At 36.2% G+C, this 15,402-nt stretch overlaps 1 protein-coding gene across 14 annotated transcripts in view; it reads left to right on the top strand.

Annotated features, from left to right (window-relative positions):
* The window catches only part of LRMDA (leucine rich melanocyte differentiation associated), a 656,646-nt gene that overhangs the window by 365,447 nt on the left and 275,797 nt on the right, over nucleotides 1-15,402 (top strand). The window contains exon 1 of one of the 14 annotated variants that reach the window (XM_068197412.1): nucleotides 11,774-11,907. The exons of the other annotated variants lie outside the window; for them this stretch is intronic. Within the exon in view, the coding sequence (XP_068053513.1) occupies nucleotides 11,789-11,907 (119 nt within the window). The 5' untranslated portion in view covers nucleotides 11,774-11,788. Of the gene's footprint in view, nucleotides 1-11,773; nucleotides 11,908-15,402 lie in introns of those variants that run through there. 14 annotated transcript variants of the gene reach the window in all.

Raw genomic sequence — 15,402 nt, 5'->3', positions numbered from 1 at the left:
CTAGGCAGGAGGCTCAGCTAGGATGACACATAATGGCATTTAGACAGAAAGATCTTTTTCTCTAAAGACAAAACGCAGAGGACGTCATCTGGCATAACAATTAGGACAATTTTCAGACTAATTTACTATGGAATCGCTTTGCACACTCCCCTTGTACACTGATATTTAATATGCTAATTGTTATTAAAACCTGAAATATTATTTTAAAGAATTCCTGGACTTCAGAAAATCAGTATATATCTGAATGGAGGGTAAAAATGGGATGGAAAGAAAGAAAAGCTTCCAATGAATATGATTTTTACAATTGCACATAAGTACTTTTCAAATTATTAAGGAAAAGCCTCAAAGGTCATAAAGAATCTGAATGTAGTAATTTATTGTATTTTGGGTCACCTACATTTGTTCTACTTATGTTACCAAATGGCATCATTCAAGGAAGGAAAAATAAAAGTTCAGTTTATATATTCGGAGAAGCTTGATGGAAATTTAAAAATTAGTTTTACTAAATTTAATGAAATTCCTTGCATTTTCAGATTTCCAGTGAGCATATATATAAATATTTGAGCTCAGTGGTAATAAATACAGGAACAAAAAGCTACAAACTTTAAAGAACCTCTGTGTCCTTGTGGCTGTAGTCCTGAAAAGAGTGCTACTTTACTGAAAGAAATCTTAAAAATAGGAGAAATACTCACATTAGTAAAGAAGGAAAAAGCTTTATCACCTAGTAATCCTGCCTGCAGATTGAATAAAATAGTTTGAAATCATTGTTTTGATTTCCATTGACTGAAGGCTAGAGTAGCTTTATTGGTTAAGCTGTTAAATCTGCTATGGTTTAAACACTTTTTTTTCCTGATGCTCCCTTGCTTCAATTGACCTTGAAATGCATTATCTCATCCTTTTTGATTTTTCAAAAGAAAATGTTTGTTGCATCAGATCATTTCAAGCTGTCTTAAAACACTGAATAAATATGTTTTACTACTTTTCTTCTTCAAGGATAATATGAAAGTGTAATTCATGAGTATTCTGCTATCTACTTGGTGATATCTGCCCCTCTTGGTGATTCACTAAGGACACTCTACCTGGAACTAGTGAGCAGAGTCTAATCGGTGTGTGGCACTGTGAATGCTTTTAGTTATGGAATGTTCATGATTTAGTTATGGAATACAAATAAACTGCATATTGAAAAACACCTGGCATTCTGTTTTCTAAGGTGGTCAATATAGTGTGATGCTGAGATGTTAGAATTCTGAAAAATCATTATCTTGATCAAGAATAATGGATTAAAGAAAATTCTTTTAGAACTGAAAGTAATTGACAGTAAAATTCAAATAACTGAAATGCTACAAAATTCCTGTTACTCAGGATCTAGAGCAAGTTTATGGTAGTGCATGCAACTAAAAGCAAACCTCACACAATCATACTGGATTCACTCTGAGAAAAATTCTATTCTTGGACTGAAAATCTTACTAGCTGCTTTTTCAAGCTCAAATATAGTTACTGCAACATTTATAGATGAATATCATGCCTTTGCAATATTTTCTTGTTACATGTCTGTCATAAAGACTTTAAGTGAAAAGAATATGCAAAGATTCTTATTATAGAATTTGTGTGTATCTTAGTACTGACTGTAGCATTTATTTTATGGATTTGGCATTTCTGTAGGTTCTTGTTTGTGCTTATTCTTCAAATTAAAAATTCTTATCCTTAACTGTAGAATCTTCTAAAAAAACCTGACACATCATCTGTAATTTCTAAGATCACTGCTCTGCATAAGAAGTTGAAAATTACCTTCTTTTTTATTTATTTTTAATAATACGCATGCAGTCTTGGATATAGGTGAGTTTGCATTTTGGACAACAATAAAAATGAAATACAAAATCAGTAAGGAAATAATGAATTATTTCATACTGCTCCACCCAATTTATTAGACAGTATGAGCATTAAAATATTTGTGCTAAGAAACTAGAGAATTGAAAATATAATTACATATTCCTAATTTTGTTTTTACATATATTCTATTTTGAAATGGGGGTGGGGGAAGTAATATCATATCTTAGATACCTGCAAACAAACTTTAAATTAAATGCTTAGCAGAAACTTTCCTTCCTTTAGCTTTAATTCAGACTGTTTTCATTCCTTTGAATTGTGAAAAACAATTTCATTCACATTGTACCCCCTACCAAACTTGGAATATAACTTTACATCTTAAGGCTAGTTTACTCCTCTTTCTTCATTTAGAAGTGTTTGGAAAACCTGAAAATATAATTTCACTTTACAGTAATACGCCTTTCCTGCCAGGCAAGGAAGCAGTATTTGAATTTGTTTAGGATTACTTTTAGTGAAATGGAAGGGGTGGTTCCCTGTATACTTTTTTGAAGGTGCACTATAGTAGTTCTAAGCAATTTAATGGCCTGGATGTTTTGCAATGGCTCTGTCTGCTTAAAACTGGTAGGTGTTTTGGAGTAGGCTGGATTAATGGAAGAATTAGAAACACAAAGCAGATCTGGGTGACTGGGCTTTACCGTGAACAGTCTTGGCAAAAAAAAAAAGTACAGCTCCCAGGACTAGAAAGCACCTATTTCATGTTCATTTCTGTGCCCTACCGTTATGTGTTTGTACCTGGTTTTTCTTTTTGAAAATAATGAGTGGGAGGAACGTGCAAAGTGTTTTTGTACCAGGCAGTTTAGATCTATCATTTCTGGAAAAAAAATTCTACAGTTTTGTGGCATGGGTAATTGAATTTTGAGGGAAGGTTTGTTAGTGATGGGAGGATTAGATTAAATAGCTTTTTAGTGATTTATTTTATTTAAATAAGCTTTGTCCACTGTATATAAATATATGGAACTCTCAATTTGTCATGTAGTTAGAATGCACAGTAAATACAGAGAATAGCTGCATTGCTAAATTGTGAATTTTAATGGTTTCTACATAAGAAATAGACTTTATGGCATATTTTTTGATGCCTGTGTAATACTAGTCCAAACTTTGTCTACTCTTGTAGTTTATTAAATTCCTATTCATTTTATAAGTGCTGGATGATTCACATTGAGATGGCTTGTTATCTCCCATACATCTGGGCCCGACTGGTATTGCTGGTAGCAAGATAGATCCAGTCAGTGCATTTCCTCTGGGAGCAGGATTAGTCATATTTGTTTAAATGAAGTGTGAAGTCAGCACTGGTGAAAAGTGCCAGATTGACAACTCTTGAAGATGAGCTTCTGGATCCCTGTGGAACAGGGAACAGAATTGCTTTGTTTTACTGATGTACCTCTGCCCTGACCTCGGACAGTTCACTGCTAATAATTGGGCAAGCGTAGTCTCCAATTGGTTTTGAACCTGTCTTCTGCTTTGAATCTGATGGCAAGCTGCCAGCTGAATTTGCTTGGGAAGAACTTCCTTCCTGGCAGCTGGACCAGGACTACAAAAAATATGTTCACTTTATCAATCAATTAGTTCTTAGGAACAACTTGGGGCAGTTTAGCTTGCTGCAGTTCTTCTACTTCCTGCCTTCCCTTCCAGCTCAATTTTCACTGGATCATATGCCTGAACTGCTTAACCAGGGGACTGCCTGAGAGTTGGGGTGTAGCTGAAGGGAGCAGGAGGTAGGGTTAAACAGTAAAAGCAAAGCATAGGAACATAAGTATGTGGCTGTCCAGGTTCAGATTGGCTTGATTATATCACACTGTAGCATTGCAAACTGGTGATCTGAGCTCAGTTTAAACTAATAATTTGGGGTGAAAATTTCTAACATTGAAGTCTTTTTATAGCTAAAGGGACTCAACTCAGTGGTGTCATTCTAAAATTATTAAAAAAAAAATAAATATCCAAACAAAGACATACAGATTCCTACAGAAAAAAATATTTCTTTATATTGAATCTCATAACATCCTGAATTATGAAAATGACCTTTGAATTGTTTTGCATGTGTGATGTGGTTATGTTGACTGTATTGCACTGTCTGTTGTAGTTCCACTGTGTTTTCAAAAGGTTGAGTCCATCTGTGTCTGCTGTTGGTTTTTTCTCCCTTTTTAAAAACCTCACCCTGAATGAATTTTGTAAATATTCAGTCTTGACTTCAGCTTGCATTGCAGTGTCATCAATTATGACAGACTGCTGCCTCTTCTCTCCACTCTTCATCTTTTCCCTGTCAAAATGCACCCTTTGGCAGAATATTTTTCAAGGGCTAAATGTGAGTCTAAGGGAGTCACTGTCAGGGTATTTTTCATAATTTCAAAAATATTTTTCTCTTTCTCTTGTTTATAATTACCTCTTGGAGACTCCAAATTGAAATGTTTCTTTACAGGTTTTTCAATGCATACACAGCCTACTGAGAGAGCAGGGCAAATTTGAAGGTTATTGACGTATTTTTTTACCCTTTGGGGTTGGGGAGAAGGAGGGAAATGATGGTATAGTTAATATAAAATATCCCCCCTTGCCCCCCATCTCAATAAATATTAAAGATATAATATAAGTACCTCAATCTGGTCCCTTGTACGGGAGGCCTTTCCCTCCCTTCCTCCTACATGTTAAAAGGCCAGCTGCTTGAGGTCCTTGCATCCCATAGTAGATGAATAATGAAACCCTAAGGCAACAGCAACTGTTTGCAGTCTGGAAAGAGCCACGACTGAACACTGAATACCTAGGGAAGGTACAGACTTTTTCATCCCTTTTCTCTCCTGTTCTGATAACCAAGGGCTGCTTTAGATCCCAAGATATATAAAATCTGTAATGTAGCCAAGCAAATTTTGCTCACCAAAAAAACTATTTTTCCATTTTACTTTTTGATCTCTTCAGTAAATATTGAGATAGCTTCATTTGTGCAGTCTCTGAAACATTAAACATGACACTTGTTTTCATACTTTTGCCATAATATATGTGTTAACTTTACTTCTGTGCTGCCAGCATGTAATTTTATTGTGAACTTCACGATTATGGATTTTCTTTTCCCTAAAGTTTGGTCTCAGATTTTTGGTTCATAAGATAGTTTTGGCTGTTAATTTTCAAGAAAGAATCTCTGATGAATATGAAAACAGTTTGTACATGCAAAAACAGGAATAAATAAGAAAAGGTCAAATGAATGAAGAAACATCATAAATTGGGAGTTTATCATTTCAAAGCAAGACTAATTTGTTTGCACATTGTGGAGATAATTCAGCTTTGTCCATGAGAGTGGTCCTGATAAAATGAAATATATTTGCCAATAGATTCTACATGTCAGTCACTTCCTTTCCATACAGACCTCTTCACTGTAGCTGCCTTTTCCCTGCAAAGTGTTTGGGGTTTTTGTGGGTCTGATTTTTAGTAAAATTTCTTTTCTTGTAGAGTTCTGATTTCATAAGATGAAAGACCCAAAAATTCTTTAGAAAATGTGTTGTTAATGTTGATTTTGCCTGAAAGTCACATGCTACTTTACTAATAGGTGAGAATATGGCAGATTGCTTCTATCATGTTACATTAATGTCATGTTCTCTTTAATGATGTTAAATGATGATCTTGGATATGGAAAGATACACACATATTCATTTTTTCAATTAGATTACCTTTTTCTCCATGATCTGGTCCCATGTTCCAATTTTTTAAACATTTCAGAATTCATAATTCCAAATTTAATTGAAATATGAGAATTATACATTTGGTAAACATAAAAGCCAAATATATGTTATACTGAGCGTCGAAAAAGCTGTGCTATTTCTAAAAGCTGCTCTGTTAGAAGAGACAGTGTTAATGTGTTTTTGCAGGGCTTACACAGTTGCCCAGGTTTAGCTGGGGTTTCCACATGATCTGTTGTTCTTGTGTGTACTGAGAGCTGAAGTATGGCATGTCCTAAACTTGTATTGGTTTTGCAGGTTTTGCCTGACATTTTAAGGCAATGGTGACCATGTCCTAACAAGGCAAAGAGACTAAAGCTATTACCTTAGGCAATTCACAGACTATTGTTTCGGGTTTGCTTTCTTCATTTAGCATTTTGAATCCATAAAAATTTTTTGAGGTTTGTGTTTGTAAAATCCCTTTTTTCCCCTGGTGGAATGGCTGCTCCAATGGCTATTCCAAACCTTTTCATTGCTGAATGGCAAGTCCACGCTCCTGATGTAGAGCTGTTAGTTATTGTGCATGCATAGAGGAGGAGTATGGCCTGCTGGTTAAAACAGGGAACTACCAGGATACTGAAAAGCACAGTTCCTGGCCCTGTCATATAATTTCCATATGACCTTGGGCAAGATATGGCAGATAAAACTTACTTCACAGGGACATAATATAGCTGAACTGATGAGATTGTAGTGCTTTTAAATCCTCTTGAGGAAAGTTACGTAAAAAGAAATTACTACTTTAGTAGAATAGTTATGAAAATAAAGTAGAAGACTTGGTATGATTAGGAGACAATTTATTGACTTTTCTTTCTGGCTATTTAAAACTTTCCTAACTTAGCTGGAGTTAGAAAAGTGGATGCACTGCGGGTTTGTTTCTGTCCTTGATGTGCACGTGCAGCTCCCATTAGTGCCAGCAGGAGCCCTGTGCTTGCATCACGAGAGGAGAATGGACCCCTGTGTGTGTAATGATAAGTTACACAGCATCTTGTGGCTCTGTGTATGATTTCTGATCTATTGTGCCAGAGATACTACAGCATGAGAGAGAGCTGCTGTCATTTTCAATAGGAAGTGAGAACTTTAAGAGCCTGAGAACTGTCCTCTTTTTTGAATAGCACTTTTGCTGCATGAAGTGTAATTTATTTTTATCACAGCAGGCATAAAGCTTCCAGGTTTTCATAAAGAAAAATGATCCATATAGAGCCCATGTCGATTGAACCATCATTTGAAAACCTGTAAATTCAAAGCACAGCTCTTTCTCAATGCAAAGCATTGTTCTTTTTTTTTTTTTTTTTTTTTTTTTTTTTTCCCTGCAGCTTTTAATATTTTTAGTCCTGGCATTTCATTAGTACTTTAGATGTACTATAAAAAAGTTGTTTAATGCCCGCAATTATATTTCTAGCCATCAGTTTGCCTGTAGCAGGACACATTACTTAATTACACTAACCAGAACGTCTTCAGACAGGACTTTCTGGGCTTTCAGGATCATTCAGGGTGGTATTTAATTTTTAATTTTTTTTTTTTTAAGTAACAAATATGTATAAATCATTATAATTTGACAAGAAAGTGGAAAGGAGAGGACAGGATGGAGTAAGGGGGGTGAAGAGAAAGAAATTGTTTGCATCTTGCCTGATACACAAACACACAAAAAGAAAAGAAAACAAAGGAAGACCAGTTATTAGTCCTACAACTTGTCAGTTTGATTAGTGAACAGTTGCCTCTCTCTTCTGAGAAAATACAACATCTTTAAATGATGTCCATTCTTAAATGTAGAAACCTCTGCATTGTGTCTGTTAATGCATAATTGGACTGTCTTTTAATACAAGCAGAGGCACTTGTTTCTGAGTATATACCCTGCACCTCAACAGGTCAGGAAGATAGTAAAAACCTGTTGTTTGCCTTTGTCTTGGGGAATAATGGAGTCACTAATCTACTTGATCTCTGGGAGTCAGATAAAGAAGAAAGTGAACGATGCATACATTTCAAAGATGGAAGGCACTTGTAAAAGCAATTTCTTTGGAGGGAAAAAGTAGAGCAAAGGCTGTTGGAAACCTTTTAATTAGTACTAATTACCTCAGCAGAAAACGTTGGAGGCTTGAAAGGATTTGTGTCAGCAAGTGAAAGATCAAAGATTGCGACGCTCGCATTTTAATCTGTTGGCTATAAAAACGAATAAGGGGGTGGTAATGGGGCCCATGAGAATGACAACCCAGGTGGTGGAGGCCTTAATCCCTTCTTTACTGCTAGTGCCTGAGGCCTAGTTCCAATTACATAATAAGATGATTTAATTTTTACTTTAATTTTAACAAAAATTAAGTTTATTTTAGCCTTCAGTAAGGACAAGACAAGGTTTCCAGACAAAATCCTCTCAATTTATTTCTTTTAATGTTTTAAGTCCAAGCCTTTACTTAGCGTTTTTTCCCCCTAAGTGGCTGAAGCTGCTCTGTAGAAGGCCAGGAGGCAGCAAAGGTGCTTTGATGTGGTCCCTGCAAACAGGGAGGGGCTGACACTGGGTCACTGATGGCCACTGTGGTGGCATTCGGGAATCCAGTAGTGCCTTCTCTCTTTTTTTGCTTATTTGTTGTTTGGTTTGGGTCTGTTTGAGTTTTTTATTTTGTTGTTGTTGTTTGTTTGCTTTGTTGTTTATTTTTAACAAACTGCTTAATTGTATCATTGAAGAATATTTTATGGGCATGCTTGCTGTGATATTTCACTTCTGTTTTCTTTCAAAACACTCCATGTGGGTTCACATGTGTGAGGTAAATTACTCTTTTTTTTGTTTCTTTTTTTGTGGCTTGAGCAGATTATGTGCCCCTCAGAAATCTAATTGTCAGCAAATTCCACTATGGACAAAGCAGTGAGCATATGGCTGAGGCTGATGGATGCAATGTAGGCATAGATAAATTTATGTCCACGAATTTCCAGCATTTCTACACTGCCAGGCCCAGCCCTTGGGTTGAGGGGGAGGTAGATGCATCTTGAAATGGCATTGGGTTTATAATTCAGTTCATGAAGTCAGGTGTTATCTATACACAGTGGTAGGAGTTGAGTAATTTTTTTTTAGTAATTGGACTTTTACTAAAGGTTATATTACTTATGCTCTGTGGATTCAAGCATGGTAAATTGCAGCCAGTCATGGTTTTGTCTTCACAGGTAGTTGGACTAAAAATTTGGAGGTAGTGTCAACACAGTCAGGCCTCTATTCTCAATTAAAACTTTAAATTCATTCATTCAACAATTAAAGCCTGAAATGAATTTTGAACTACATACTTTATTAAGTTATATACTGATTTTTAAAATATTTTAATCATGTTAAATTACTTCAGCATCATGTTTTTATGGTGGATGGTTTTATGCCGATTGTGATAGAAAGCAGTGTTCATTTTAAAACATTGTTACACTGTTTTGATGGAAGTCTTTTGGTTACTTGGTAGATTTTGTATGTATTGGCATGACAGGAATGCATGAAGCAACCTTTTCAAAGGTAGGACTTGATGATCTTGGAGGTCTTTTTCAACATTAGTGTATGCATGATTCCATGAAAACCGAGGTGTCAGAGTTCAGTGTTGTTTTCCTTTTGCTTGCCTTTTGCTAATCTGTGGAGTGTCTGTTGCCTTTAACCATGCTTAAAGGAGGATTTTGCATCCAAGGGCATGGAAAAACACCTGGACTGCACCTGAGTTTCTTTCCAGATCTGTGTAGGGCAGTAACACAAGCCTGGTTTTTTGGGGAGTGGCTCTTTCCTGTCAGATTGCTCCATCCTCATTATGGCAGGTGACTGTCCTTGTGAAGCTGCTCAGGAAGACCCAAGGTGGTTTTCTGTTTCACCAGGAGGTGTTGGGGCAAAACCCCCCAGTTTGACCAGACAGATTGAACAAACAGATTATATGGAAGTATTTTGAAAATCAAAGACATAAGAGCGTGCTTATCTCTGCATGCTCTTATGCAGGATTGCCATGAGGCCCAGTAACACAAAAAAGTTGTTCAAACAATTAGTACTGAACAGTTATCATGCAAAAGTGCTTGACTAAGTGTAGTGTGTGGTAACAATTTCCAAAAGCCATGGGGTGTTTCCTTGCTTTCTGCTCTTTACAAGAGTGATTTATGAGTTTACATGTTCCTTCCCAAACTCCATAATTGCCCTGACAGTTTCCCAGGTGTACTATATCCAAGTTGGTATAAAGCAGTACTCATTGCAGCTGGACCTTCTAATTCATCTTGAGTTAGGTATGGGACTTCTTGTTCTTTTTTTCTTTATTTAGATTTTTTTTTTACCTCTTGAGAAACACTGTACCATGGTAACTTGCAATACATTCCCTTGAAACACCACACATGCCTGAAAGTAAAACAAAGGTCTATTTGGTAAGACTTAACTGAAAGCTTTTCATTTTATGAATGGACACAAGGGCAAATACAAAACTTGGTCTTTGCATATCCTTAACAGATCACCTTTCCCCTTGTTGATTCCATCTTCTCTAGGATTCTTGGCTTGAATTCCAGCAGGTTCCCCTTCAGGTCCAGGTATCTTGGCAATTGATCTTAGTCCCACCATCACTTCTGATTTAGTGCTGTCAGAAACCAGAAACTTAGGTGATCATGTTTGGAAACTGTTGGGGATTCTCTGTTTTCTATCAGCTGAGTGGTTCCTCCTTTCCCTGAACACAACTATTTCTTCTTTCTCCCTGGCAACGTCAAACTGGCCACTTACATCCCACTCCAGCTGGACTTGTCCTCCTCTGTGGCATTCATACCTTCTTGGTAAGTGTTACACAAGACACAAGCACACACTTCACAAATGATCTGTGGTATGCTGCTGGCTTTCTAGAAACAGATGAAACAGGATATAATGTTAACAGTGATGACAGACCCAGTAACACAGTTACTTTGTTTAAACAAGCCCATAAAAAAGTGTTTCCCGTCTAACAGCTTTTCTGGTGTTGCAAACTTCCACTTGCATAATGTACAATTCACTGGAGATTGTGCAGGCATAAGCAAAAGAAAAAGCTGTCTCTTGCTTGTGTGTACTTGCACTTTAGAGTAAAGCACATCCAAGTGGAAGATTTGCTGTCTAGCACAAGGTAGTCTCCTTGAAAGGATACTAGTTCTTCTAAATTGGCTCAGTCATGCATAGACCTTGTATGCTTTTCCCCTAAGTTTTATCATTCTAATAATCTGTTTGCTGGCTTTTGGGACTGAAATATGTTATAGGAAGGAAATCTGTTACAAACAGGTGTTTGATTGCAGAAGAAACATTAAGAGTAAAGGTGAAATTTTGCCTTGCAGTTAGACATGGTTAAAAGATTTTCAAACTGTACACCAAAAGTTAAATTTTGTAAATTGTTGCTAAAGTACCTAAAGTTACCTTTTTAAGGCACTAAGGCCTTGCACATTAAGGATACTGATAAGCAAAGTATTTAGGAAGAGAATATTAAATGCTGTACTGTGATTAAAAGAAATATTGAAGAATAACCTAGGTCCTTGCTTCAGAAACATAAATGTGTAAATTATTCTCAAACAAAATTTTAAAATATATAACAAATGAGAAGCATGTGTGAACAATTTTGTTGGTGTAATTGAGAAAACTCTCATTTCAGTCATCGGAAGATATGTGATTTTTGGAAGCTCATCAACAATGGTTTATGTGTTGATTCAGTTACTCATATTTGTTTGAGAAAGGGTGCAGTTTAAGTAGACCTTATTAAAAAGAAAACCCCCAAAACATTAATGCACTTAATCTCATTTAATTACTTTATTAAATCTATTTAAATATGCATTCGAGTATTTCAGAGAAATCAGACGGTGTGTTTAGAAAGAGAAGAATGCAGTGGCCATTAAGTTTTAATTGTCTTTAATCTCTTGCTACTACAGCAATAAAAATAAAAACTTTTAAGAGGAATATTCTATATAATGCATTATTTTGTAGGAATATTAGTCAGCAGAACCATGTAAGCAATATATTTTCTGCTTTTCCATTATTTGAGTATTTAAGTTGTAAATACTTCTAGTATCTTCTAGTAATCTTTGTGTTTTTCTTAATTGCATCTAACACCATTGAGAAATCTTTCTTAATATTAATGAAAGTGGAAATATCTTTTAGTTGTCTTCTCCTTCTTCCCCCTTCTCAACAAATTTAATGAAAAGAATTAAAAATCTGAAATGAATCTACTCTATCTTATTTTGCTGTACTGCTCTGAAGTATTCTGATGAGCCTGGATAAGCTGATGTGGCCTTTGGGGAGAGACACATCAAATATAGGCAGACAGCTCTTGTGTCTGGTAACAAAGACTGAGGAGGTCAAAACTATCCCAACAGGCCTGAGCAGGTCAGTCAGAGGCAAATGTTGGAAATAAGATTTGGTGGGGAGGGGAGTAAGGGGCCTGGGTCAAGTCCTGTTCAAAAAGTCAGCTTTGTCAAAAGCTTCAGTCACATTCTTACCTACAGGCAACCTCTGCTGATCCCAACTCATTAATCGAACTGGAGAGCCGTCTTGACCCTGGCTCCTTCCCTTTGAAGTGTGGTGTCCTCTGCAGCATGAGGAAATAATTTGCTGCCTGATTCAATGAGCCATCAGTAGAGCCAGCAGACCTAATGACATGTGAGAATATTAACCTCCTACCACGAAGAGCTGTGAATCTTGAGAGGCAGTCTATAATTCACCCAGCACTCCTGAGCCTTCCCTTTCTGTCTTATTCTTGCACTCACTTTCTCACTCACAGGGAGAGAGAGGAGAGATCCTCTTGTCATAAAACTTTATTTCCTTCAGTAGTGTGAGCCTTCTGAGCTGCTTGATAATGAGTTACTTTCCTTTTGCAGTTGGATAAAATTTATACTGAAATTCCAGATGTCTGTCTTGCATATAATGATTTCTGTTTAAATTATGACACAGGCTACATTAGTGACATCAAGAGGGTGGTAACCGCAATACTTACCCAAGCAGACTATTTTGTTTCCTTTTTTCTTTTTCATCATCAGAAGAAAAAAGCAAAAGCAAGAGAACAAACATACATAACAGTGCTGTTATTCTGTTCAATCAATCAAGAGAATCTTTCTGCAATCCTCTTCTTTTATAATTTTTTTTCCTACCTATAGGATGAAACAGCTCTGCTTGACCTAGTACAGTGTGTTATATGCACGCACAAGGGCATGTTTTCACCCTTTGATTCCTAAAAAGAAATAGATTGTAGGTATAATCCTGCTGCTTTAAAAGTCAGAGCTGGTTTTTCTCTTATTGACTCCTTTAGCATTTCCATAGATTCAGGACTTAATGTCTGGTAAACTTCAGAAAGAGAGACATTGTTATTCATGTGACTAAAATAACAAGAAAAGAAAAGCAAAAATGGCCCTGTGTCTATTTACTACTCAGCATGAAAGTAATGGTGATTACCAGACTGTTATATACCCATACACAGTAAAATATTCTCAGAGTTTTGTTTTGTTTTTAATGTCTTTTCATAGTGCTGATGGGCTGAATAAGGTCAGAATTTAGAGATTGTGGCTGCAGATGGGGAACAGTATCCAACACAGCAGATCCCAGACCAAAATGGCTATTGCTGGCAAAAAGTCTTGTATGTGCTGGAAATGTTTTGGTAACTGTTTTTGCTGTAACTGTACTGTCAAATTTCTCATCTTTGGTGGAAACATAGTTTGCAAAACCAAATGATGTTGTAGCAAGTGTGAGCACTTATGATGGTGAAAGATGTTTCTCCACTGGCAGTGAAAGTTAGTGATGTAGTTGTGTGGCCAAAACCTTTCTGTAGGAAATTGGGCCTGAATTCTGTCTTGTAATCATTATAGGGCTGCTCCTGAGGAGTTGTTGGTAAAAACTGTTGGTGTATGGTGTGGGTCTGGGTACAGCCTAAGGTACCATGCACAGCGGATAAAGGAGGGAATGGAGACAAAGCAGGGTAGGTAGCAGAAGGAAATAATAATTACACGGCAGTCATATGATGATTAACAAGTACTGCCGTGTCTGTGGTATGCACCTATGTAGATCCCTGTCTTTAAGTTGTTCTAAAGACATTTTTTAACATCGAGAGATTCAGTATTATGTTCATTAACAATTCTCTGCTCTCATGCTTGAGCAGTCTATTAGTCGTCCTCACCTCTTATAGCTGGTCACAAAGGCCAGTCCCCTTGCCTTTCTCTGCTTCATCTTTTTTATTAAGTTTATTAAAACTAGTCAGATTATACATTCTTATGGCACAGGCTGTGCTTGGTCCATTCATTATGGTTTCTTATCTTGGCAGGCAATCTGAATTGAACGGCAGCTAGTCCATTATGCACATATGAAGCCCATCACTCCTCCAGCAATGGCCAATTCATCAAACATTTATCTTTTGCCCTCTGAGCAGTGCGTCAATTTGCTTGTCAATCCTCAGCCTTGGTTGTTGTGGAAGATGGGAGAAAAATTACTTTTCTTTTCCCCCTTCCCACTGAACTCTGGTAGTCAAAATGGGCTTTACTCTAGTCACTCTACTCCCCCGCTCTCTGTGGAAAAAGGGGAGTTAAGTTACTATCTGAATTGCAGAGTGACAGATTGATCCGAGATACACTAAAGCTTTCATTATGGCACTGCCTTTGCGCTTGAATTTACTCATATTTCCATTATAATACTGATTTTTAGGGGGTTTATAAATAGGTTCTTCGCTTGGCACATGGAGCTGAGAGGAGCTTTTATGAATAAACACATTACAGGGTTTTAGCTCTTTGTGGGGTTTTTTGTTTGTTTGCTTTTATGAATAAACACATTACAGGGTTTTAGCTCTTTGTGGGGTTTTTTGTTTGTTTGCTTTTTTTAAACAGGTTGTTTGGTTTTTAAACATTTTGTAAACCATGGCATGTTCTTTTGCTATTTTGAATCACTAGTACTTCACTGAATTCTTTCAAGTTCAGGAAATGGCAGTGTTTCCCTTTTTTTTAATGCCATTTGTTTTATTAGGATTTTTAAATGCCATTTGCTTTATTAGGATTGAGTTCCATGTTAAGATTAGGGAAAAAGACAAAGCAAGAGTCTTTCATTCAAGTTTTTCTCTGAACTCGTTTCTATTCTTCATCAAACACTTCTAATAATTTTTTGCAGAAGGATTTTTAAGTCTGTACTTAGGAATTTTAGGGAAGTAATGCATAAATGAACTATTAGTGGTGTGTTTCCAGAATGCCCTTTCATAAGCTATGAATATATACAGTCATTTTCTCTCTGCTTGGTAATTTTTGCACTGCTTTGCAAACTGTATTTTCTAATATGATACTTGTTTTATGACTACATGACTAAGAACTCATTTTCTGATCCATTTTGTATTGTTTTGAAATATTTTATAAAGTTTATGTGAAAACTGCCTTCCCACAGGCTATAGTACACTAATTGTAATTTTATTTAAATTTAAACAGAATTGTAACAGTAGTATAATATAAAATCTCGGCATGTTTAATCCTAAAGATGTAATATAAAAACTTAAGCAAAAAGCAGCCTAACATGAAGGATAAAGTTTGAGCTATATTAATGGGATATTCTCTTGAGTAAAGGCATATTAAATACACATAGTGAAATATAAAACTTTAGGAGATTCATTAGAAAAGAAATTGAACCCCACCACAGTCAGTCTGAGTGTTAATTTATCTCTTTTGCTTGGTTGGTTTGGTTGTTTGTTTTATTGATGTTTTTTTTGTGTTTTGGTGGTTGTTGCTGTTTGTGGTTTGGTTTTTTTTTTTTAATTTCAGTGGAGTCTTGGTGTGAGAGAATGATGGTTGAACAACTGAATGGTTGACTGTAATATGTTTTTGTGATCTCCTGAAAGCTGCAATTGGGATTTGCAATTTA

This window comes from Anomalospiza imberbis, chromosome 8 (assembly GCF_031753505.1).
Source record: "Anomalospiza imberbis isolate Cuckoo-Finch-1a 21T00152 chromosome 8, ASM3175350v1, whole genome shotgun sequence".
Classification (NCBI taxonomy): domain Eukaryota; kingdom Metazoa; phylum Chordata; class Aves; order Passeriformes; family Viduidae; genus Anomalospiza; species Anomalospiza imberbis.
Note: the sequence above shows the minus strand (reverse complement) of the source record. Positions and strands in the feature narration are given on the sequence as shown.